At 38.5% G+C, this 23,894-nt stretch overlaps 3 protein-coding genes across 4 annotated transcripts; all 3 read left to right on the top strand.

The window, feature by feature from the left end:
* The first annotated feature begins 11 nt into the window (after positions 1–11).
* LOC128209602 (BTB/POZ domain-containing protein 9-like) lies at positions 12–17,846 on the top strand. The gene is made up of 12 exons (XM_052913698.1): positions 12–109; positions 6,596–6,816; positions 7,424–7,559; positions 8,164–8,394; positions 10,126–10,390; positions 10,594–10,813; positions 11,017–11,136; positions 12,142–12,251; positions 13,028–13,217; positions 14,467–14,574; positions 14,813–14,891; positions 15,314–17,846. The coding sequence occupies exons 2-12, from the start codon at positions 6,626–6,628 to the stop codon at positions 15,710–15,712; spliced, it is 2,049 nt and encodes a 682-aa protein (XP_052769658.1). The 5' UTR covers positions 12–109; positions 6,596–6,625; the 3' UTR covers positions 15,713–17,846.
* LOC128209603 (uncharacterized) lies at positions 16,754–23,861 on the top strand. Of its 2 annotated transcripts, none has more exons than XM_052913700.1 (2): positions 16,754–16,882; positions 19,841–23,861. In XM_052913700.1, the coding sequence occupies exon 2, from the start codon at positions 19,952–19,954 to the stop codon at positions 21,134–21,136; it is 1,185 nt and encodes a 394-aa protein (XP_052769660.1). In that variant the 5' UTR covers positions 16,754–16,882; positions 19,841–19,951; the 3' UTR covers positions 21,137–23,861. The 2 variants fall into 2 exon arrangements, with proteins under 2 accessions (XP_052769660.1, XP_052769659.1); XM_052913699.1 differs by lacking the exon at positions 16,754–16,882 and adding an exon at positions 17,980–18,452.
* LOC128208386 (LIM domain-containing protein A-like) lies at positions 21,367–23,861 on the top strand. Its single transcript, XM_052911945.1, has 3 exons — positions 21,367–21,374; positions 22,666–22,776; positions 22,869–23,861. Exons 1-3 carry the CDS (start codon positions 21,367–21,369, stop codon positions 23,107–23,109), a joined length of 360 nt encoding a protein of 119 aa, XP_052767905.1. The 3' UTR covers positions 23,110–23,861.
* Positions 23,862–23,894: the final 33 nt, after the last annotated feature.

Here is a 23,894-nt window from a genome sequence, read left to right as displayed (position 1 = left end):
TTGCCCGAGGTAAATTTTCACATTGACATACCGGAAGCCGAAAATAGGTCTCCTGGAATAATTTGTTTTTGTTAGCGAATATTCGATTTATATCATATTTGGTGGATTTGTAAGTAAAATTCAAGTATTCAATTCCTACTCACTATCCGCGGAAACTTTCCATTACTTATTCATTTTGAGAATAAATTGAAATCCATTTGGTCTAGAGTTCAACCAATGTTGCATGATTTTCGGATTGTACGGTCTTATTCTGATGACGGAGTTATGTCACCTCACAACACCGTGACTGGGAACTTTGAGGTTATATACTATTTGAATGCATTAAAACAAATATGTATTAAATATGTTTTATCTGTCTCAATTTGTCCTGCATATAGATGCTCATGATAATATCTTAAACCGCTCTGATTTTCCCATAGCCTTCTTCTGTCAAGAGCATTCGGACAACAATTATGCCAAGCGTAAACACTTGACTTTCTCCAGCAAGCTACGAGATAGACCTCGAAAATAAAATCATACTAACTTGGCCATGGCTGAAGTGTTCCGATTGTTATAAAACTGAACCGCAGTCTTGCAGGTGCCCTTCATGTATACAATACACTCCACGCGGAACTACCACTTTCCGTTTTCCTCGGCAGATTTTCGTCATCGCGGACACAAAATTCAATTTATCATAATTCGCTTTCCTCAGCGTTTTCACTCGTTTACCCTCCGAGGCTGATCATTGGACCGTATAATTACAATCGCTGCGTTACTCAGAAGAGAAAACGCTGCGAAACTCTGAGGAAACCGATACGAATCTCATACTGTATAATATGTATCTGATTTATTGTAATTTATTTGAATACTGTTCTTTTATTGTGTTGTTTAAAAAAATTCAGACTTACTTGCACATAATCAGACTGGTAATCCTTTTACGGCGCAAAAATGCAATATATGTCGATGTCCATTTTTGACCCAGTTCTATTTATATCTTGCTCATTTGACTTCCAACAGTTCCAGTTACTTAAAGTAATGTAAACATTCTGTTTGCTACATATATTCAATTAATTCTCTTAACTGTTTTACATTAAACCTTCAGTTTGATAAAAAAAATAATGCATTATTCGCAATAACAAACATGCCAAACATAACCAAAAGTAGTCTAAATTTTGCGCGCAATACGTCACTACGAAATTTGCATATCACGTGACTTCCGCATTGTCAAAAATACTAGGTTGCGTTTCATACTTATAATTTCTAACTAAAAAGTTATGGTTTCAATAATTTTTAAACGCAATATTCATACAAACACCGTAACTTTTTATAACATACAGTACACTCCACGCGGAACTACCACTTTCCGTTTTCCTCGGCGGATTTTGGTCATCGCGGACACGACATCCAATTCATCATAATCCTCTTTCCTCGGCGTTTTTACTTGTTCACCACCGAGGGTAATCAGTGGACCGTATAATTACAATCGCCGCATTACTCGGAGGTAAAAACACCGTGAAACTCGGAGGAAAACCGATAAGGATCTCCCACTGTATCTTATTATGTTTAATTTATTTGATATTTTTTGCTACACCCGTAATTATTTATAAAAATAATTTATTTCGTGTACCTAATTTTCGGACATCCAAAGGACATCAATCGTAACTTTCACACTTACCAAGTTTCACAGACGAAGATTATCTATCTATCTATCTATCTATCTATCTATCTATCTATCTATCTATCTATCTATCTATCTATCTATCTATCTATCTATCTATCTATCTATCTATCTATCTATCTATCTATCTATCTATCTATCTATCTATCTATCTATCTATCTACCTAACCGTATACACCACTGTTGACAAGTTAATTAGTAAATACCCATCCTAAACGATGTATTGCATGTAGAAAGAGGAAATGTGAAATATTTATTGGAGGATTAAATAAACAACAAGGGCAATCAAGGGATTAAGAAAACAAAGACATGACATTTTTGTAAAACGATCTGCCAATAAACTTTAAAACTTGTACCACACTTATAGACTGTAAGAAGCAATTATGTACAGTTATACTTATTGAATCATCAATAAAAGTCAACACATTCAATGATATAGGTAACTAATTAATGTGATGAATTAAAGTTGGAATTGCAATACTTAAGTTACATTCGAAAACACCACTCAGACACATTAATCCTGCATAACAATATACATGCTCTCCATGAGATCCTCGTGGGTAAAACTGTGAGTTATGTGACGTCACACAGTGTGACTGTTTGATCTGAAGCCGATAGAATGTGTTATTCATTTCAATGCATGTATAAAATGGTGTTTAATGGGATTTTAATTAACTTGATGAAGGATTTACACTTATATGCGTAATAAATAAGTTTAGAACCATTGAAAACCACGGATAAATTAAGTGTTAATAAGTGGTAAAATGCAAATTAAGAAATAATGACCGAAAAATATTCACACTTAACTAAGTTCTCAACAAATTCATTACTCCAATTTAATTAAGTTCTCAACACCTTAATATAGTATGAGAAAGATGACAATAACAAACACAAACGCACGCTATGGTATATCTTTTAATTACATAATGTGAAAAACAACAGTTGTTTGACGATGCTGATGAAAATTTACAATAATTGTTTTTAAAAAGAAACTTACTGTACTTTGAAAAATAATTATTTAATACTGTTTTAACAGAAGCAATGTACAGAAGTAGCTATAATCTGATACGATCACCGGCGCTACCGGCAATAAAACCCTCCATAGAAAACGATTAACTCGGTGCAACTCAGCGAAATTTAGCGAGGAAAAAGGTTGCGTACTCGGCGGAAATCCGCGATAAATTAAAAACGCCTCCGAGTCACCGAGGAAAGTGGTAGTTCCGCGTGGAGTGTACTGTAGTTCATTTGAAAGCTGAATTATATTCATTTAGAGTAGGAAATAGATTACGACAATATATACTGGTTAGCAACCCCTTTTCGGCCGGAAATGGAGGTTTTTCCTACGTTACTTTTGACACAAGATAGCTATTACGATAAAACTTTACACTCAGATAGGTTGGCTCTTCCGACAAAAAATGTGTAATTTGTTTTTGAAAATAGCTAGGGATTCCGAATATTTCCATGCGCAAAGTACCTCTTTAATTTCGCTAAAATACGCACCCTACTGTACCAATTATTCGCCCACCCCATTAATTCGCTTTTCTTACGATGTTTTTCATATATTTCTCTAAACTATATCTTCAAACATTTTTATTTTATTTGACCAGTCTAGCCACCGTTTAAAATGACAATTGATCAATAAATATAACATGTTTACTATTACATACTGTTAATGTATGTGTAAAATGATACAACACCTACTCGGTAATTCTTAAATAAATTTAAGAAGCTGCTGGGATTCTTTCTTGAAACATGACCTACATAATGTATGCATATTTATAGACTTCCAAAGAGGGACAACGCATGTCGGTACAAGAATGTAATGATTAATTCAAATTTGAGTTGCTTCCCTTAGGCGAAAAATTCGGCTGTTATTTCACCATTTTGAGGTTTTACCATTTGCCTTTTCGAAAATTGAACTTAAAAACAGCAATTTATGGTATTTGAATAATTTATCATCAGTTTTATACTTTAAAATGACAACTCAATATTGTTGTCTGATAGTGCAAGGTATAAGGAAAATTAAAAAATCCTTACAGGGCCTCATGCAAGTGAGCGAGCACGTGATGACGTCATCCCCGTGTGCAGCTAACAAGGGTAGAAGTGTAAACAATGTTTATTTGGGTCGAATTCCACATACTACTTACATTTGAACGCAGAAAACAGCTGATATCTGTCAAAATAGATGCCGCAATAAAACGCCATACTAATTTGTGTAAAATATTTTGTTTTGACTGGTTTAAACTGGGTGGGCGAAAAAGTGGTACGGGCGAATAATAGGTCGCTAACCAGTACAGATGTAGATTAAAACGGCGATTTTTTAACCACAGAACATGAGTTACCTTCATACTTTATTAACGTCATAATTAACAATGCAATAAAATACTATCTGGAATGCGGAGAAACAACTGATATATGTATCACAAAGAAATAGTGACAGGAAAAATATTCACACTTACATGGTACTCAACACCTGCATATTACTCCAATCCAATTTAGTACTAAACAACACAAAAGGTGTATGACGTAATAATGGGAAACAAACAACACGTGGTGTTATATCTAAAATGTGTGGATATCAACAGGCAATTAACGAATATTAGTTGAACGGTAAATTAATAACCGAACGGGATAAAGATGTATTAATTTATTGAGTATGAATTCTTTTTACTTTACGAGAAATTCAAAAATCAAAATTTATATAAGCGAAAAAACTGCAACTGTAATTATCTATTTTCTATAGTAGCAAAGCATACAACTCGAAGTTCCGCTTTGAGGCCAATAAAACAACACGATCACCGACGATACTGGCAATAAAACACTCGGTGGAAAACAAGCAACTCGGCAGATTTTAGCGTGGAAAGTGGTAACATACTCGGCGATAAATTAAAAAAACGTCTAAGTGACCGAGTGGAGAAAATTGGTAGTTCCGCTTGAGTGTACTGTATATCGTTATGTTTTGACAGTTTGGAATGAAGTAAAACGCATCAAATTCATTATAATTTGTTGGGTATTTATTTTTAGTGTACGGAACTAATATAAAATAACATTATCTGGTAATATTTCTTGTTTCTATGATATTTTATAGACACAATATGCTTTTAATTGGAATCCCGATTGGAATTACTACCCACTTTTGGTACAAAACAATGCGTGAAGGATTTGCCATATAAAAAAATACAAAACATCCGACAACGTACAATTATTTGGACTACAGTTCAGAAGTGACTACTCAGTGTCACATGCCCTTTTTCTTTTGATGAATTCATGACAGTGAATCTCAGACCATTGGCTACTTCCCAACTTTAAAGGTTTGGAAGCTGAATGATATGTGATTTCAAAAGGTTAACATCTGAATGTACTTGACCTACTTTTTTTTGTTTATAGTTTTGCTGCATTTTTTTGTACTTCTACAACAGGGACCTCCTGGATTTTTTTTAAGTTGTCATTGTTGTTAATGTCATTGTTGTTAACTTTCAAAATTGAAATGCAGATTGAAACAAGTGTAAACAAAACTAATCCAGATTGCATAAACTCTTGAAAATATATATTTTTCAGCACGGGCAGTGATTTTTATTGTCATTTGATTCTAAAACATCAGCTTATTAAACATTATTTTACCAAAGACAATTAAATAACAGACAGTCTGAATGTTACATTCATACCCATTCCAGATCATACCAAACAAAGATTCGTCCCCTGCATTTTTTTTTTGTATTTATGCCATTATGATTGTTTCAAATTGTTAACTGTCTTTGTTTTTTCTTCATTTAAGATGCTTTTTAGGTGAAAAACGTGACATTGCACTAAAGAAGACTCCAGACATGTACAATCATACTACCACAGACAAAGAAACAAATATTGATTTTGATATTTAAACACACCCTTCTAAATTTTGAGAGAAAAACAACAACATTTTGTTCAAGTCTGGAAATGATGGAAAATGCATTAAATTGAGTATGAAAAGAAAAAAAAAGCTTTGGGGGAGACCCCCTTAAAGCCCCTTGTGACAGGTGTGGGCCCCACCCTTCCCCACCCCCATTCGCCCCTCATGTACATGTAGCTTGCCTTTTCAATTTCCACCCTGCCCTTTTCAAATCCTGACTGAAGCACTGCTCTCTCTGCAGCTCTCCCAAGAGCGTGGACTGCGCTCTTTCTGACTCGTCCCTTGAAGCCCACAGCTCCCAGCATTTTCCACACTGACTGTGATGGAAAGCCACTACATCCAACTTCCACTGGGAAGATCCATGACGTCCACCCCCTCTCTCTACATGGTTAACCATTAGATGGCCCCTTTTGATTTTACCATGACCTGGAATTTTAAAGCGTGTCTGAGTGATAACCTGTAATGCCTAGACTTATGGTCCTCATGCTTGACTTAGAGGCTGGTTCTGACTAGTACATGACCCCTTTTAATTTTGAGGTCATTGAGTCAAAAGTCAAGGTCACAATGACCTTGAATGTGAAAAGCTTGTGTGAGTGATAACTTGACAATGCCTGCACCCATGACCTTTAAACATGACATAAAGATTGGACGTGACCAGTAGGTAACCATCTTGACTTTGAGGTCATCCGATCAAAGGCGAAAGTGACCTTGAATGTGAATGCCTTGACAAATGGTCCTCAAACTTGACATGGAGGTTGGGCATGACAATCAGCTGGCATTTTGATCTATGCATATCCTATTAAATTATCCTAATATCCCTGATTACAATTTAAATAAATACAAATATATACAAAACAGAGGAGCCCATTGCATTTGCAAAGTGTGCCGAAACCTTGGAGATTTGTTAAAACCGAACAAATGGTTAGCACCCCATCATCGTAAGATCTTGACCTTACAGATCATTGAAGTACCTTAAACTGGTCAAATATGTTTATATATATAACAAATTAAGATCATTCAATAAATCTTCAGAACATTTGTTTTAATTGCAGCATATTTGGATGATGTGAGAACCACAGGCAATGTGTGACTATAACCATATGAGGTTGACTGGCTCTCAGCCAAGTGGGCTGATTGACCATGTGTCCTCCTTGTCCACTAACCTCGGGGACCTGATTGACAACTCTGAGTACAGCGACATCACCCTTGTCGTGGAGGAGAGACAGTTCCCGGCTCACAAAGTCATATTGGCCGCTAGATCAGAATATTTCAGGTAAGGCCAAAAAAAATAATTGTTTGGTTAGGGTTACATCCTTTTCAAAAACAGGTAGGGTAGATAGGCTTTTTATTTATTTATTTTTTTTTTTTATTCGGCTTTATATAAGAATATCATTTTCATCATTGGAGAATGGCGTTAAAGTTATCTTCTGTATAAGCATTTAAGGTTTAAACTACATATTGAAAAGCAATTAAAAAAAACGAATTTTTTTTTTTTTCATTTTTCATTTTTTTTTCCAAACAGACCATAAAAACGGTAGGGTCGGCGCCTATTCCGTAGGTAGGGTCAGGTAACCCGAATCAAATGTATTTTTTTTTTAGGCCTAAGCTATTGTTAAATGATATGTACGGAACATTTTGTTTCATCAAATTGTTTTGATATTGTCCTTGCAGTGCTAACTGGTATGAATATACTTCATTTCAGTTTCAAAATTCAGTTGAAAGTGTTTGTTTCTTAAACACTTGGAACATTCAGAGTTATTCCTTTTCCAAAATATGTCTGCCTTGATTCGTCTTAAAAATGTTATTTTGACATAGGTAATTTTATAAGAATTCAACACTTTGACCATAGTGTACATGTAAGTACTTGTATGTTTGTACAGAGCCATGTTGTTTGGGGGTCTGATGGAGTCCCAACCCGGGACAAGTGAGATCCGTCTACAGGACACCTCTGCCAAGGCATTTGAGGCTCTCCTCAAGTACATGTACACCGGCAAAATGAACCTGCTCGAGGTCAAGGTAAGAATGCTTCAGAATATATCACCCTTGTTTTTGAAGATTATTTCCCTTGCTATTGAAGATTATTCTCCTTGCTTTTGGAGATTATTCTCCTTGCTTTTGACTGTATAATGTAAAAGGAGAGGAAGGGGACTACTGACACTACAACCTGTTCATTATACTGCATATTTGACTCTGGTGCAACATCAGATGGCAAAGTACCTTAGCCAATGTGGTTACTTATGACTATTCTTAACAAAGACAGGCATACAAATAGAAAGTATAATGTATTGCCATCATTTTTGCATTAAAAAGAATGCTTTGTTGATGTGGCAGAATTGGGGAAATTATTTAAAATGCATACCGGTAACTGTTGGATTCACTGTTAATTTAAAACCCGTACATAGTGTTGTTCTTCTGAAAGCTACATTTGTAGTATAATAAGAGAGTAAGAAATTTATAGTGGGTTTTGGTGCACACTTGATACCAGAGATTACTAACCTTATTACTGAGGAATAATTTTTACACACCCAGTATTTGAAAAAAGGTTGCAAAACAGTAATTAAAAAAGATTTATGGCAAAAGACAATTGTGCTAAAAACTTTTGTGTTGTGTTGGTGTGCAGGAGGAGCACCTACTGGACATCCTGGGGATGGCTCACCGGTATGGCTTCACAGAGCTAGAGTCATCCATCTCCGACTACCTGAAGGCGATCCTGAACATACGCAATGTGTGTCTCATCTATGACCTGGCCCACATCTACAGCCTTCACAGCCTATGTGATGTGTGCAAGGATTTCATGGACCGAAACGCCACACAGATTCTCCACAGTGAAGCCTTCTTACAGCTCTCTATGGTACCTAACAATGCTTGGATTATTTTAGGATCTAGGTAGAACATACATTGTAGATGGCATCAGTAACACTATCATGTCAAATGTGAAGGTTGATGATATCCTGTAGATGATTCTTATATGGGAAAGAAATAATTTCTTGATTTATGTTTGTGTGATAAGGTTGATAAATCATCAACATGTTTGTTTATGTCTTTTTATGCCCCCTAAGGTAGGCATATTAAAATCGCACCATCCGTCCGTCCTTCCATCCGTCCGTGCGTCCGGCTCAATAACTCGTGTCCGGGCTGTAACTTTCCCTTGTATGGACAGATTTTAAAATAACTTGCCACATGTGTTCCACATACCAAGACGACGTGTCGCGTGCAAGACCCGTGCCCCTACCTCACAGGTCAAGGTCACACTTAGTCTTTATTCACAATGGAGTGCTCCGTATAGGACAAAGAGTATAGGTTGTCGTGTCCGGGCTGTAACTTTCCCTTGTATAGACAGATTTTAAAATAACTTGCCACATGTGTTCCACATACCAAGACGACGTGTCGCGTGCAAGACCCGTGTCCCTACCTCAAAGGTCAAGGTCACACTTAGTGTTTATTCACAATGGAGTGCTGCATATAGGACATAGAGTATAGGTTGTCGTGTCCGGGCTGTAACTTTCCCTTGTATGGACAGATTTTAAAATAACTTGCCACATGTGTTCCACATACCAAGACGACGTGTCGCGTGCAAGACCTGTGCCCCTACCTCAAAGGTCATGGTCACACTTAGTGTTTATTCACAATGGAGTGCTGCATATAGGACATAGAGTATAGGTTGTCGTGTCCGGGCTGTAACTTTCCCTTGTATCGACAGATTTTAAAATAACTTGCCACATGTGTTCCACATACCAAGACGACGTGTCGCGTGAACGACCTGTGCCCCTACCTCAAAGGTCATGGTCACACTTAGTGTTTATTCACAATGGAGTGCTGCATATAGGACATAGAGTATAGGTTGTCGTGTCCGGGCTGTAACTTTCCCTTGTATCGACAGATTTTAAAATAACTTGCCACATGTGTTCCACATACCAAAACAACGTGTCGCGTGAACGACCCGTGTCCCTACCTCTAAGGTCAAGTCCACACTAAGTGTTTATTCACAATGGAATGCTGCATATAAGGACATAAGAGGATAGGTTGTCATGTTCTTGCTGTAACTTTCCCTTGTATGGACAGATTTTAAAATAACTTGCTACATGTGTTCCACAAACCAAGATGACGTGTCACGTGCAAGACCCGTGTCCCTACCTCTAAGGTCAAGGTCACACAGGTGTTCATTCACAACAGTGTGCTGCATATAAGGACATAGAATATAAGTTGTCATGTCCGGGCTGTAACTTTCCCTTGTATGGACAGATTTTAAAATAACTTGCCACATCTGTTCCACATACCAAGACGACGTGTCGCATGACAGACCCGTGTCCCTATCTCAAAGTTCAAGGTCACACTTGGGTGTTTATTCACAATGGAATGCTGCATGTAAGGACATAACAGTGTCGGTTGTCAACTATGGGTGGTATTTTTTATGTTTAGAGGCAATTTAAAATAACTTGCCATATGTATTTGACATGTAAAGGCAAGATCAAGTTTTCATGTACCTTGTTCATAGGTGAATGTCACAATCGGGGGCATTCGTCACATACTGTGACAGCTCTTGTTTATTCTAGAAATTGATGTCCTTATTTTTTTATTCCAGCAATCCGTGAAGGAGCTTATATCGAGGGACTCATTCTGTGCTCCAGAAATCGAGATATTCTCTTCCATCCAACGCTGGGCTGAGGAGAACTCCGGTATCGACCCGACACCAATTCTTGAGTCTGTCCGGCTGGCGCTCATGTCCATGCATGAACTTCTGAACTCTGTACGGGACACATCACTCGTCACCGCTGATTCCATACTAGATGCAATCAAAACACTGACTGAATGTAGAAATATGGATCTGAAATACAGGGGGTTTAAATGTAAGAATAGGAGGTGGTGTTGTTTTTTTATACTAATGGCGGTTTAAGAATGATTAAGAACCCTATTACGTGAAAAAATAATTTTCTGTGAATTTCGCCTCTTGACATGCTCAATAGGTTTGAAATACAGACAAGCTTTGGCATTTGCCTGTGATACTTTTGTTTTGATTAACAACTAGCTATGCATTGATTTCTGTTCACAGTGCCTGAGGAGAATGTAGCGACAACACGTCACGGCGCCCAGGTGATAAGAGGAGAGATGAAGGCCGCACTTCTTGATGGTGACACCATAAACTATGACCTGGACCGGGGCTTCACAAGACACCTAATAGATGACAACAATGGCCAGGGCATTGTGATCAAGCTCTCCCAACCTTACATCATCAACACCATTAAGTTGCTACTCTGGGACAGAGATCAGAGGTATGTTACACTGGCACACATATTGGTTTAAGCCACCCCCAATAAATTTTTCATTGACTGATACCCCCCCCCCCCCCCCCCCAGACTAAACCAACCCCACCACCTACTCCAATAAACTTTTCATAGGTTGCAAATATATAACAGGATAATGGTTGTGGTTTACAAGCAAGTCATTATATGTCAAAAAATTTTATCACCATCAGATCCTATTCCTACTACATAGAGGTGTCGATGGATGACAAGGATTATGAAAGAGTAATTGACCACACAGGGTACTGGTGTCGCTCTGAACAATTTCTTCACTTCCAAGCTAAAGTTGTCAGGTACAGTAGGCATTTTATAGTTAGCTCAACTATTCCAAGAATAAGGAGGCTATATTACCCACCCGGCGTCCGCATTGTGTTAAAGTTTTAGGGCAACTCAAATACTCTTAAGCCAATTCACTTAATACTTCACACAATGAGGTAACATATTATCCTTAATACAAATTATGGCCCCTGATTGACTTAGGAATTGACTTGCAAGTTTCAGTTGTAGGGCACATTGTGTCCGGTTAAAGTTTAAGGGCAAGATGGGATTTTCACTATTTACTTCAATACCCTTCAATAATCCTTTCATAGGATTGCATTTGGGGCCTTTTGATTCAAGTTCATGGTAAGGTCACTGTTATTAAAAATAGTACGCTTAAATTTTGATATCAGTCATTGAAAACCCGGCACATATAACATCATTATTGTATTTATTTCTAAGACAAATCGGGGTATAGTTAAGAGTGCTGTCTTATCTCCTTTTCATAGAAATACTTGGGGTACAGTCTAATATTTTGCATCCAGTGACAGTGTCTGTTGCATAACATATAACATCGATCATAACTTGAAAACCATTCAAGATTTCCAATTAAAATAACATACAAATTTTACAATGGTATGAACAAGTAAAGCTAATACAAACACATTAGATAAAATACTTGTCATTAATCCGTGAGTTGACATTTATTTTCTCAGATGAAATAAGAGCACTTGATCGTTAAATTAGACTATTTGAGATGCAGACAACTCAGGAGTAAAAATTGTTTATTGATGTCCAACTAAATGACTGTCTTCGGTGGTTACACTGGGACTGGGGACAGACAAAAAAGCCAACTTTAAACCCTTAATGGTAATGATATTTAATGTCATCAAATGTCAAACAGATTTTGCAAGTATGTTTTATCATTTTGCGAGTAAGTACTAAAACCACTCGTGAAAGTACGGTAGTTCATAATTTAGCTAAATTCCAATACCTTTATTGTAAATAAATTAATAGTAAAGTTTACTGTATGTCCCTAGGTATCTGCGGGTGGTTGGTACCCACAACACCCAGAACCGAGTCTTCCATCTTGTATCCTTTGAGTGCTTCTACTCCAACAAGATCTTCGACATCCACGAGGGGCTTATTGGTATGGAGTCAAGTTTTACATTTCACCATTTCTTAAAGCTGCACTCTCACAGGTTGAAAGTTTTCACCTTTTTAGAAAAAAATGTTTCAGGATCAACTGATTTTGGCATCTTTACCTTCAATGCAGTCATATAAGATAACTTACAAAAGAATAGATCTCAATTGTTTGGAAAACATCATTTTTCTTAAAGCGTTAGTAACACTTTTAGCCATGAAACATCAATTTCCGATTGCAAATAGGAAACTGAAATCTGCTCTTTTGTCAGCAGACTTATTTTACTGGTTTCCAGACATTTATGCATAAATTGGCTCAATGCAAGACAAAATTAATTTTTTTATCAAACAATCATTCTGTGAGAGTGCAGCTTTAATATGGTTTTGAAGTAGAGTGGTTCTGAAGTGCAGGATTATGCTGAAATCAGGATCAAGTGCTTTTAACATCCGACAATTGTAAAGTTGATAAGACTGTTTTTTGTTCTGGCATATTGGCTCTGGCATTTCAATAAAAGACAGTAGGAAATTCTTATTATGAATATAAATGAATTTGGAAACTATTACAAAGAGTCTCTTAGCCCCATTTACGCTGCTTTGGGCATGCTTCGGGCATGCTTCAGAAAAATTTCATCATATACAAACAGACCTGCAGCTGTTTTTCAGCATTGACAATAATCAACTGTTAGAACTGTGTATTACTAGAAAAAAAAAAAGTTTCAAGTTAACCAAACAGTGATCAGATTATCAGGCTTTACACATAGCTAAGTATAACATTTCTTTCAGTGCCGTCTGAAAATGTAGCCACCATAGCAAAGAAGGCATGTGTGATAGAGGGCGTGAGTCGGAGTCGTAATGCACTTATCAACGGTGACACGCGGCAGTATGACTGGGATTCCGGCTACACGTGCCATCAGCTTGGTAGCGGCGCCATCATTGTACAGCTCCCACAGCCTTACATGCTTGACTCTATGAGGTATAGGCACTGCATCATTTTACATAAAAGACATGTACAGTGAAACTGCGTTCCCTCAATCAAGAGGTCGTTCGAGAACTGGCATTCCCTCGAGGTCGGAGCTTGGTCCCGAACTTTTTTCCTTCTATTTTCATATAAAATATACCCTCGCTGCATCGAAACCTAATTATGTCGAGCAGTCGAGCAATATCCTCGGTCCCAAGTACACAAATCGTGCACAAAACCTTATGGCTCCCTCGAGGACATAATTTCACACTTTTTCCCGAACGCGTGTTCCAAAATAAACAACAATTGCTAGGTGTTAAGATTTTCGCAAGTTGTAAAAATTGCAATGACAGTTGAAAGGCAATTTGATAAGGTGTGAAAAACCGTTTTTCACTGTTAACGCACGACCGATATTAGTTGATATGAGCATTTGAGATGATAAATATGAGAAGTTAATGACGAGAAATTTTAGATGTGGTCAGAAGGTTCTTTGAATTCACTGCCGATGCTGACCGTGATCTTCAGACGCTCGGTACGCTGTCACGACACATTACGATTGAACAGTTTCGCGAAACCGACAAGATGCGCAAATCAACAATCCTTGATTTTGCGAAACTTAAATCTGACTAATTCCACAATATGTACTGTCATTCAAATGTTGCTTGTTACGAAAAGTGCTTTCTTGTTAAAATAAACATTTCTATTTATTCATTTATTGTTTTTTCTTTTGCGTTTTACATTTAGTTTACGTCAACCTTTGAACATATTAGCGATTTCCACAACGCAACACATAATCTGTGTCTTAGTAAACAGTCTGTTTGACGACTTCAAACTTAAATACACTGAAAGATATTTGATATCAAACTGGAAAATTGAAAATCGGGTCGTTCGAAAAATCGGTTCCCTCGAGGTTTTGGCTCGGTCCCTGGCGACCTCGAGCGATCGCAGTTTTACTGTATAATGATATGAAATGGTTCATGTTAAATTTGACTATTCAGGTGACTGGTCAAAGTCAAACCTTTTTATATTATATTATGTGTATGTGTGTGCGTGCTAGTCCTGTCAACTTTCACTTCAAGATCAAAATAGCTGTTACTATAAATATAGTTTGTTTGTAGTTGCCATAACTCCATAATAACAAGATATTTAAATGATCCTTCAATCTTGATCAAAAGAGTCTTAGAGATTTCTGTTAATATATTCATTATTATACATTTGTAATTATATTGGCGGGATGTTTTAAGGTGGTATCTATGTTTCTCAGGTTGTTACTTTGGGACTGTGATGACAGGAGCTACTGCTTTTACATCGAGACGTCAGTGGACAACACCAACTGGGTCATGGTTACCGACAAGAGGAATGAACCTTCCAAGTAAGCATTTGTCTGAGCTGCAATTTCCTGGAAATCTTGACACAAGAATAACTTCAAATATGATTTCACTAAGTAGTGAATAATGGTGTACTATTAATCAATTTTTTTTTTAAATTGATTATATTTCCCTAGAATCTTACTCAGGTTCTTAGTACAAATTTTACATGCAGAAGTATAATTATCTGTTTTTCAGTGAAATTTCAGTTGACAGCTGTTGAATGTGAAATGTTTGTTTCAGGTCCTGGGAGAATGTGACCTTTCCAATGAGGCCAGTGGCTTTCATCAAAATAGTTGGTACTCACAACACCGCAAACGAGGTAAGTGAATGCAAACTTTCCATAAAGTGAAGATATAAATGTTTATATTTGATCCATCATGATCTTCTCTAGATTTTTATTGGTATCAATTTGAATAGGTTTTTAATGGACTGTAATCAAATTATGCCTTGTTTTTCTAGCGCTTTTTTAATAATATCAAATATGTCTAGGTTGGTGTCATTGTCATGGGCAGTGTTTACAAGAAATTTGGCCGTAAATAGAAAAATGTCCAAGATATTCAAATGAAACTTGGTAAACATAATGCAAGGATGTGGAAATGTTTAGTAAAGCTCATAACTCTGGTTAGTTTAAGCTTAGCGAAGCCCATAGCTCCGGTAGGTTTAAGCTTAGCAAAGCCCATAGCTCTGGTGACTTAAAACATAGTTGATACCGTCGTCAGAGATTTTAAATGTTTCCTGCAGGTGTTTCACTGTGTGCATTTCGAGACACCCTCCCAGGCAGCAAAACTTGCCCTGTTGTCAGGTGCTGGAGGGAAATCAATGGATAATCTCCCTCTCTCTGGGCCGCCAACGGCCCCCACCTCCCTATCCCCTCGACCCCCAACCTTCACTCTTCCTGGCTCACAGTCTACCCAGCATCCACAGGGCCTAGGACCAGCAGACATGGGGGCTGTTGTAGCCGGGTTAGGTGGAGGGGCGGTTGGAGGAGCTGGGATCATCCGGTCACGGGCTCTTGTGGATGCAAGTCTGGATGTAAATGTGAATGGGGAGGCCCTGGATAGTGCCCTGGACATCCCGGAGGCTGAGAGACAGGAAGTGGAGCCGGAGGAGTCTGCAGACTCGGAAACAGAGGGGAGATAACTGTTACTTGATGTGCAGGGGACTCTTACATAGTGCAGCACCAAGATTATTGTATATTAGCGACTGACTGTGATGGATTATACATGTATGCTTTGTTTGCCAGCCTAACCTAACCCATAAGTGCACGGCAAAAACTTAAAAACCCACTAGGAATTTAATTGTGCGTGAGTGATGAACTGCTTTAGAAATGAATAATTTTAGTGCTTACTTGTGTAGTCCTCGAGTTCAAGGGTGGTTTAACCATGCAGCTGTGTGCTTGATATGCTGTTTGAAGTTCATGAAGGATGGTTTACAAGTGGCTGGCTCATTTGACTTCCTACTTGCCCTGGATCACAGCTGTATACATACATAAACATGTTATATGTCATCAAGAAAATCTCCTTACATGGACTGTGACAAATAAGCTGTGTTCAATACAAATTGTAAAAAAGTTGAGGTATTGTCACTATTTTGTTGTTGGCATACAGTTTTACACTTGCCATAACTCAAATAGAAAATGTCTCGACATGAAAATATATATTGCCAGAGAAAATGTGCACATGTGTAGCATGACTAATAACTTCAAGGCTTTAAAACGTACTGAGCTTTGCCCTTTTGCCATTTATAACTGAAAACAGACTGTGGTTTTGCTGTCTAGCTCATATCACAGTGATACAAGTTATTGTTTGTAATACTAAATGTGCATGTTAAGCCTTAATGGATTTTTCATGAAAATTCTATTTACTTCCATTTCACCTTAAGTTATGAAAAAACTGTGATAGTATAATCAAAAGTATTAGTTTCAGTTTTGATTTAAACATTTTATATGTACATTTTATATTTACCAAAAAGATCTATGTTATTGTAAACTGTTTTGAACAAAAGCTGTATGAGCTAATATGCACACATATGTTCTTATTTCCATGTATTTCGTATTACCAATACTAGTAACCCACTTGTTAATCAGTCAGAAAATCATTACCAGTAGTAACTCACATGTTTTCTGTTTCACAGTTACTGGGTTTAAAGTTTTATTGCTGTAAAACAAAGTCCAATGTTTAACAGCAACTTGGTTTGTGTTTAGCTTTTAGTTCTATATACAGACAGATCCTGATAAGTGGTTTAAATGAGTAACAGTAATACATGAGTATGTACATGTGTGTCAAGTCGTGAGATGTACCATTGGACATTGTAAGTCATGTTTTTTTTCTACATCACTTCATCCATATTTACTGAGCTATTTGGCATTTCACTGTTTGAGTTTTGGCATACTTATTGTAATACTCATTGTAATTGTTAAGATTTAACATGCAAGGCAAGGTCGCAATTAGATAACTCACTTTACTGGTCAGTTCGCCTTTACTAATCATTCACCCACCCTGAAAATCCATTGTCCAGCAATTCCATTACAATGCGTTTTTCATACAAATGATATTTTGAAGCTTCGAAATATGAATACTAGTTTAGCAATTTATCAGCAATATTGAAATTGCACAAGGTTGTCAATGTAACTTTTTTTCTTTCTTTTTTTCGGGGGGTGGGGGGTGGGAGAGGGTGGGGGAGGTCACCGTCATTTCAGTGTTTTTTCCTGAAAATGTTTGGCAGTGATTCATTCTCGTGGTAAGCATGCATTATGAATATTAATATCATACTAAATTTAAGATGAGTGTCCTATTTTTTCCGTGATTGTCATTTGACAATATTCAGTATTTCTCCAGTTATTCTATAAAAGCCTTCATTTCCAGACGAAAAGGGGTCCCTAATCACTGGTGTTCCTTATTCCGTTTAAACTAAAGTGATACCTACTAACAGAAAGGACTTTTGATGGAAAAAGAACTTTTTTGGATTCAAAGTGTATCAAAGCCTTTTGCTACTTTTGGCGACATAGGAAGTGTTTCACATGAACTAAGTATAACAATAGGTATTCACATTCCTATTTTTTATTTTAAAAAATTGTAAAAAAGTTGAGGCTTTCGGACATTTTTGTAACTAAGAATTTATGGAATTGATCATTTTTGACCCCATTCGTTGGTACTAAACTTACAAGTTTATTTATTTTATTGTATAGTGTAAATGTTAGAACGTCTCATTTGTAAATTGCCTTTGACATGTGTTCAAATCCATTTTGTTGATTAAAATGTGTGTTTGCAATGTTCGAATGGCTGGTTCATTCCTGTCCGGTTCAACAACTATTTTGAGACGGCCCTCAGATCGTCGGCGAAGCGTATCCGCATCCGGGGTCAGCAGTCTAATGCGTTGCACGTCAGTAGTTTCCTGACCACTAATTGATCATTTCCTCACCCCTAATTGGTCATAATATAGTAACCATCTTGATAAGAAAGTCACCTTTTATATATTGCGTGAATGACCCGGCTTTTTCTAGTTCATCCTGCTTAACAGGACGTTACAACATTGTTAATGGTACGCCTCGCCACCACTCAGCTATGCATCAATGTCTGGCCGATGATACTAGTCGTGTAGCCGATGTTTAGGCTTGCGCATGATGGTAAATATTGTGCAATTGCCAATGTTGATGTACATGGCACGTAAGAGATCAGGAACAGCAGCCACTAGTAGCTGATAGGAATCGATTGTTAGCTGGTACATATAGCGCTGGATTAAGAAGCGTTGATGAGAATTGTCGGAGAAATGTGAACAATTGAGAATTTTCTGATCAATGTTAATGAACTGGTGTCGTCTGCTTCCAGACCTGATCATGGATATTCAGGTGGAATATGTTCAACTCTTAGTTTTACACAAGGTATGTTTAATGTTCAGTCTTATTCATAATCAATTCCAAATTAACATACTATGAGTACGTTTGAGCGTGGTGTAACTTGTGCGTCATGTCTCATTTATATATTTCACATTGGACTCCCAGCTACCAATAGCGGTTCAAAGGGCGGGGATGGGCATCCTGCGCCCATCCCTCCTAAAATCGTACAAGTATACGTTTTTATTTTAATTTACTAGAAAAAGGTAATATATTACGCCCGAAATGCTCCATTTTGGAATAGATATTGTTAAATGTTCTTGAAGGTGTACCCTGTTCCCTTCTGCCAACACTTAAAACCAAGTACATTTTGGCTCTGAGGGAGGGGCGCAAGTCAAAAGCTTACTACTTCCCTGAATTTCGCCCCCTCTAATGTCAAATCCTGGTACTGCCCCTGGCTACTTTCTGCAAAGCAGAAAATATTACGCCAACATGACTTGTTGCGTTGTAATACCAGGTGATTTGAAGAGACTGTCAATACATATAATGTCCTTGGAAAGAGAAGTGTGTGAAATGTGACATCTGTGGATCCACTTACAAATCTCTCTCTAAATATCGAACACTTGAACATTCACTGTCTGGCACTACCCTGGTGGTAATCTCTTAATAGAGTGTCCAGAGTCTTACTAGATACAGACCCCAACATAGCGCAGATCCTGGTTTCTTGATCCGATTTCTTATCACATGCATAACACGTACAAGCTTGCCGGAGATGGCCGAGTTGTTACGATTGTAATGCTCCATTATAGAAGCTAGACTGGGTCGATTCATCAAGTGTTCCCGATGTACGCATATTTATGCGTGTTAATTAACTGGCCCAATGAAACAGTAACACGTTTAATTTGTGAAAAAATACAATTGTTTCAATATGGTATTTAGGCTAATCCCACATGAGGATCCAGTGGAGGGGGCGCTCCCCTATTTTTTAAGCCGTTCTAGTTTACTAAAGAATATTTAAGTTTTTAGAAGAAAAAGAAGCAAAATGCACCATTTAGAATTAGCAATTGTTATAATTTTCTTGGTCGAGAACCCACATTTCCCCTTGCCAACACTTAAAACCAAATAAAATTCGGTTCTGAGGGAGAGGGGCAAGTCATAAGCTTACGCTTTTCATTTACGCCCCCTCTAACGCCAAATCCTGGACCCGCCCTGCATCCGTTTAAAACGTAACCCATCTCTGTTGTTTATCTACAATCTTCACGCTTCAGCGATGGGACAGGTTGACGTAAAGGCATCGCCGCGTGATCATGAATCATGTATATATGTTCATTGACATGATACTATGATGTTTACTGCTGTGTTTGACCTTTAAATGTAATATTAGAACGCGACGTATCAACTTGGGTGAACGATTAAACAACGTTTATTTTTTACAGCCTGAAGGATTAAAGTGAAGACCTACATCTGTCGCTGACGTGCGACTGCATAGGGCGGCCGCTTGTGGTGAGGTCGGTTACCACGATAGGGTGGCTGCCTCAAGCAGTCAGATGTCCTCAAACAGCCTTACGCTGCGCTTCCTGGCGGTCCTTGCGCTCCTCACCACCCTCAACATCACCTTTCTAGGCGTCAACTGGACAAGAAAGGACACATCGCATGCTTGTTCCATTGATGACGTCATTGACGGAGTTTCGCGCTTCATACGTTCTTCCGGGGTGTATGAGATAAACACGGTGATGTCGGAGCCGTGCAAAAAGACAGTGAGCACAGGGAAGTCAAAAGAACATCTGATAGCTTCAATAAAAGAAATTGTGTCTGAATGTAGAAACAGAAACGTTTCCAAGCAAATCAACAGAACTCTGCGAAACCCTTTCATTACGTTATTCACGACATGGTCACAGACAGACGATATAGAAATGAAGCATGTCCACAACAGAACGCTCCACAACTGGTCCATGTTTCGGCCGATGGTGGAGCTGTTTGTTTTCACTAATTCGACCGAGGTCGCGGCGGTTGCACGCGCGCACGGGGCCGGCGTGATGCCCATCTTTGAACATAACGCCGGCGGCGTTCCCGTCCTCAGGTGGATGTTCCAAGAGGTCCGAAAGCGGGCGCACATCTACAGCAAGCTTCAGGGATATGTGAACTCTGATATTCTGTTTACTGAACAATTTGTCGATACACTAGGTGCGATTGTTAGAAATAATAATCTGTCACAGCCGTATTTGGTAGTTGGACGACGAACAAACGTTTTAGATGTTACATTTAATGAATCTAGATCTTTTTCCGGCATAGAGGCCGCGGCAAAACAACGTGGGGTGCTATTCGGGGCTAACGCGGAGGACTTCTTTATAACAAATGCGGCGTTTCCTTGGGGCAAGATCCTGGACGTCGTGGTAGGGCGGCTGGCCTATGACAATTGGCTGGTCGGGCACACAATATGTAACCTCAGGATTAAGACCATTGACGTAACGGACACCATGTTAGCCGTGCACCAGACCACAAAATCTGGCGGGAATTTTGAGGGTTTTAAGCACGAGCATGCGGGTTATAACCGGGTCCTTTTCCGAAAACACGGGCTTGATCCAACTTGGGAAAACGGGTTCACTATTTGTGCACAGGAGCTGACGTTTGTTAATCTGTGCGGAGAAATTCAAGTTGTTGAGAGGGATGATTTTTGGAACCAGTGTAAATGTAAATACAGCGACCATCGAAACCATCGGACAAAGCTCTGAGCTTATTCTAAAACTTACGTCGAAATATCATCTACTAAACTTTTGAAAAAATATTAAATAAGCATATATTTTATAGATTCAGTGCAGAAGATTGTATAAATACTCATTAAGCACTTGTTATAACATGTAGTTAATAATCTGCAATGAAGTTGAAATATTTTGTAAACCTACATTGTAAGCAAGACGAAGTTTTCATGAATTTTGTGAGACCAAGTGGGCATAAATTCAATATGAGGATGTATAGTATTTGTTTTGAAAACAAAGTTGAAGGGCCTCCCACAGTGCAAAAGTCGTTTGAAGGACTAAAACATGAAATGTTTAAAAAAAACATTTTTTATTTAGTTTTGAGGTTCAAAATTTAGCATGCATAATACATACACATGTATATACATAGTACATGTATCCGTTGTGACCATTAAAATTAGGTGTTGAGAAGATTAGGAGTTGAGAAAATGTTACGAAGGAAAATTTTATCCGATTTCTAACAAAACGCATTTGCATTTTTGCGGAAATGTCTCTATACAAAATGAATATATTTTGTGTCAAATTAATGGGTAAATCCAATCAACAATGTCTTATGCCGCTTATGTAAGAGATATATTTGCATATTTTTAAACCAAGAAATGAATTAAATCCACTTTTTATTTTTATTTTATTGAATCTCCGTTTTATTTGATAAGATACTATGGCATTGTTAAATAGGAAGAATTGGACATTTTGACATAAAAACACAGTTATATTGTTGACAGACCTTTCCGAAAAATTGCAAATGCTTTTTAGCCTCAAATCGGATAAAATCTTCTTTCGTAAAATTTGGTTAACTTCTTATTATCCCTAAACATTTCACAAAGGATATATGTTTTACCCCCTAAAATGATTTTTCATCAAAAATAAATAAAACATGATCTTTTGAAACGTTTTAATTTTTGGCCTTCCCCACACACTTTTGCACTATGGAAGGCCCTTAATACTCGTATAAACACATCATGGAACATAATAATTAAAGTGTGAACTATAAAGTCATCATGTGGCTGACTGTTACATTTATTGGATGTCCAATTTGTATTTCGAGATATCGTAATTCGTTCATAGTTCTGTAAAACCGATTATTGTCTCCTCATTGATTCATTTCCTCATGACCATCGCGTACGGTCTAGTCCACTCATCAGCAACGAGCCTAGTCTGTAAATCAGTCACGCGTCTAGTCCGTACATCAGTCACGGGTCTAGTCCGTACATCAGCAACGAGCCTTGTCTGTAAATCAGTCACGCGTCTAGTCCGCACATCAATCACGAGTCTAGTCCGCACATCGGCAACGAGCCTAGTCTGTAAATAAGTCACGAGTATAGTCCGCACATCAGTCACGAGTCTAGTCAACACACCAGTCACGAGTCTAGTCCGCTCATCAATCACGCGCCTAGTTCGCACATCAGCAACGCGCCTAGTCTGTAAATCAGTCACGCGTCTAGTCCGCACATCAGTCACGAGTCTAGTCCGCACATCAGCAACGAGCCTAGTCTGTAAATCAGTCACGATTCTAGTCCGCATATCAGTCACGAGTCTAACCCGCACATCAGTCACGCGTGTAGTCCGCACATCAGTCACGAGTCTAGTCCGCACATCAGCAACGAGCCTAGTCTGTAAATCAGTCACGCGTCTAGTCCACACATCAGTCACGCGTCTAGTATGTAAATCAGTCACGCGTCTAGTCCACACATCATTCACGCGTCTAGTCCGCACACGAGTCTAGTCGGCTTATCAGTCACGCGTCTAGTCCGCACATCAGTCACGCGTCTAGTCCACACATCAGTCACGCGTCTAGTCCGCACATCAGTCACGCGTCTAGTCCACACACCAGTCACGCGTCTAGTCCGCACAGCAGTCAGGAGTCTAGTCCGCACATCAGTCACGAGTATAGTCCGCACAACAGTCACGCGTCTAGTCCGCACATGAGCAACGAGCCTAGTCTGTAAATCAGTCATGAGTATAATCCGCACATCAGTCACGAGTATAGTTCACACATCAGTCACGCGTCTAGTCCGCACATCCGAGTCACGAGTCTAATCCGCACATGAGTCACGCGTCTAGTCCGCACACCAGTCACGAGTCTAGTCCGCACATCAGTGACGCGTTTAGTCCGCACATCAGCAACGAGCCTAGTCTGGAAATCAGTCACGCGTCTAGTCCGCACATCAGTTACGAGTCTAGTCCGCACATCAGTCACGCGTTTAGTACGCACATCAGTCACGAGTCTAATCCGCACATCAGTCACGCGTCTAGTCCACACATCAGTCACGAGTCTAATCTACAAATCAGTCACGCGTCTAGTCCGCACATCAGTCACGCGTGTAGTCCACAAATCAGTTACGCGTCTAGTCTGCACACCAGTCACGAGTAAAATCCGCACATCAGTCACGCGTGTAATCCGCTTAACTGTCACGCGTAAAGTCTGCAGGTCATTCACGCGTCAAGTCCACACATCAATCACGCGTCTTGTCTTCTTAACAGTCACGCGTCCAGTATTTTTTGACAAAAGTTAACATTTATAATTGATATTTTTTCAATCGCATAATACTTATGTACTTTAATCTTACGGATGCCGATGAATGTCTAGGTTGGGTTTGTTAAGAAACGAGCAATGTTGAGAAAACTGGTAATTCATGTTATTTGTTTGTGAATGAAGTTCCTGTGCAGTACTATCAGCAATGAAAACAGCTATTCGCTTCATCTTGTTTGTTTTCCTGTACATTTTTAATGA

This window comes from Mya arenaria, chromosome 11 (assembly GCF_026914265.1).
Source record: "Mya arenaria isolate MELC-2E11 chromosome 11, ASM2691426v1".
In the NCBI taxonomy this organism is placed as follows: Eukaryota; Metazoa; Mollusca; class Bivalvia; order Myida; family Myidae; genus Mya; species Mya arenaria.
Note: the sequence above shows the minus strand (reverse complement) of the source record. Positions and strands in the feature narration are given on the sequence as shown.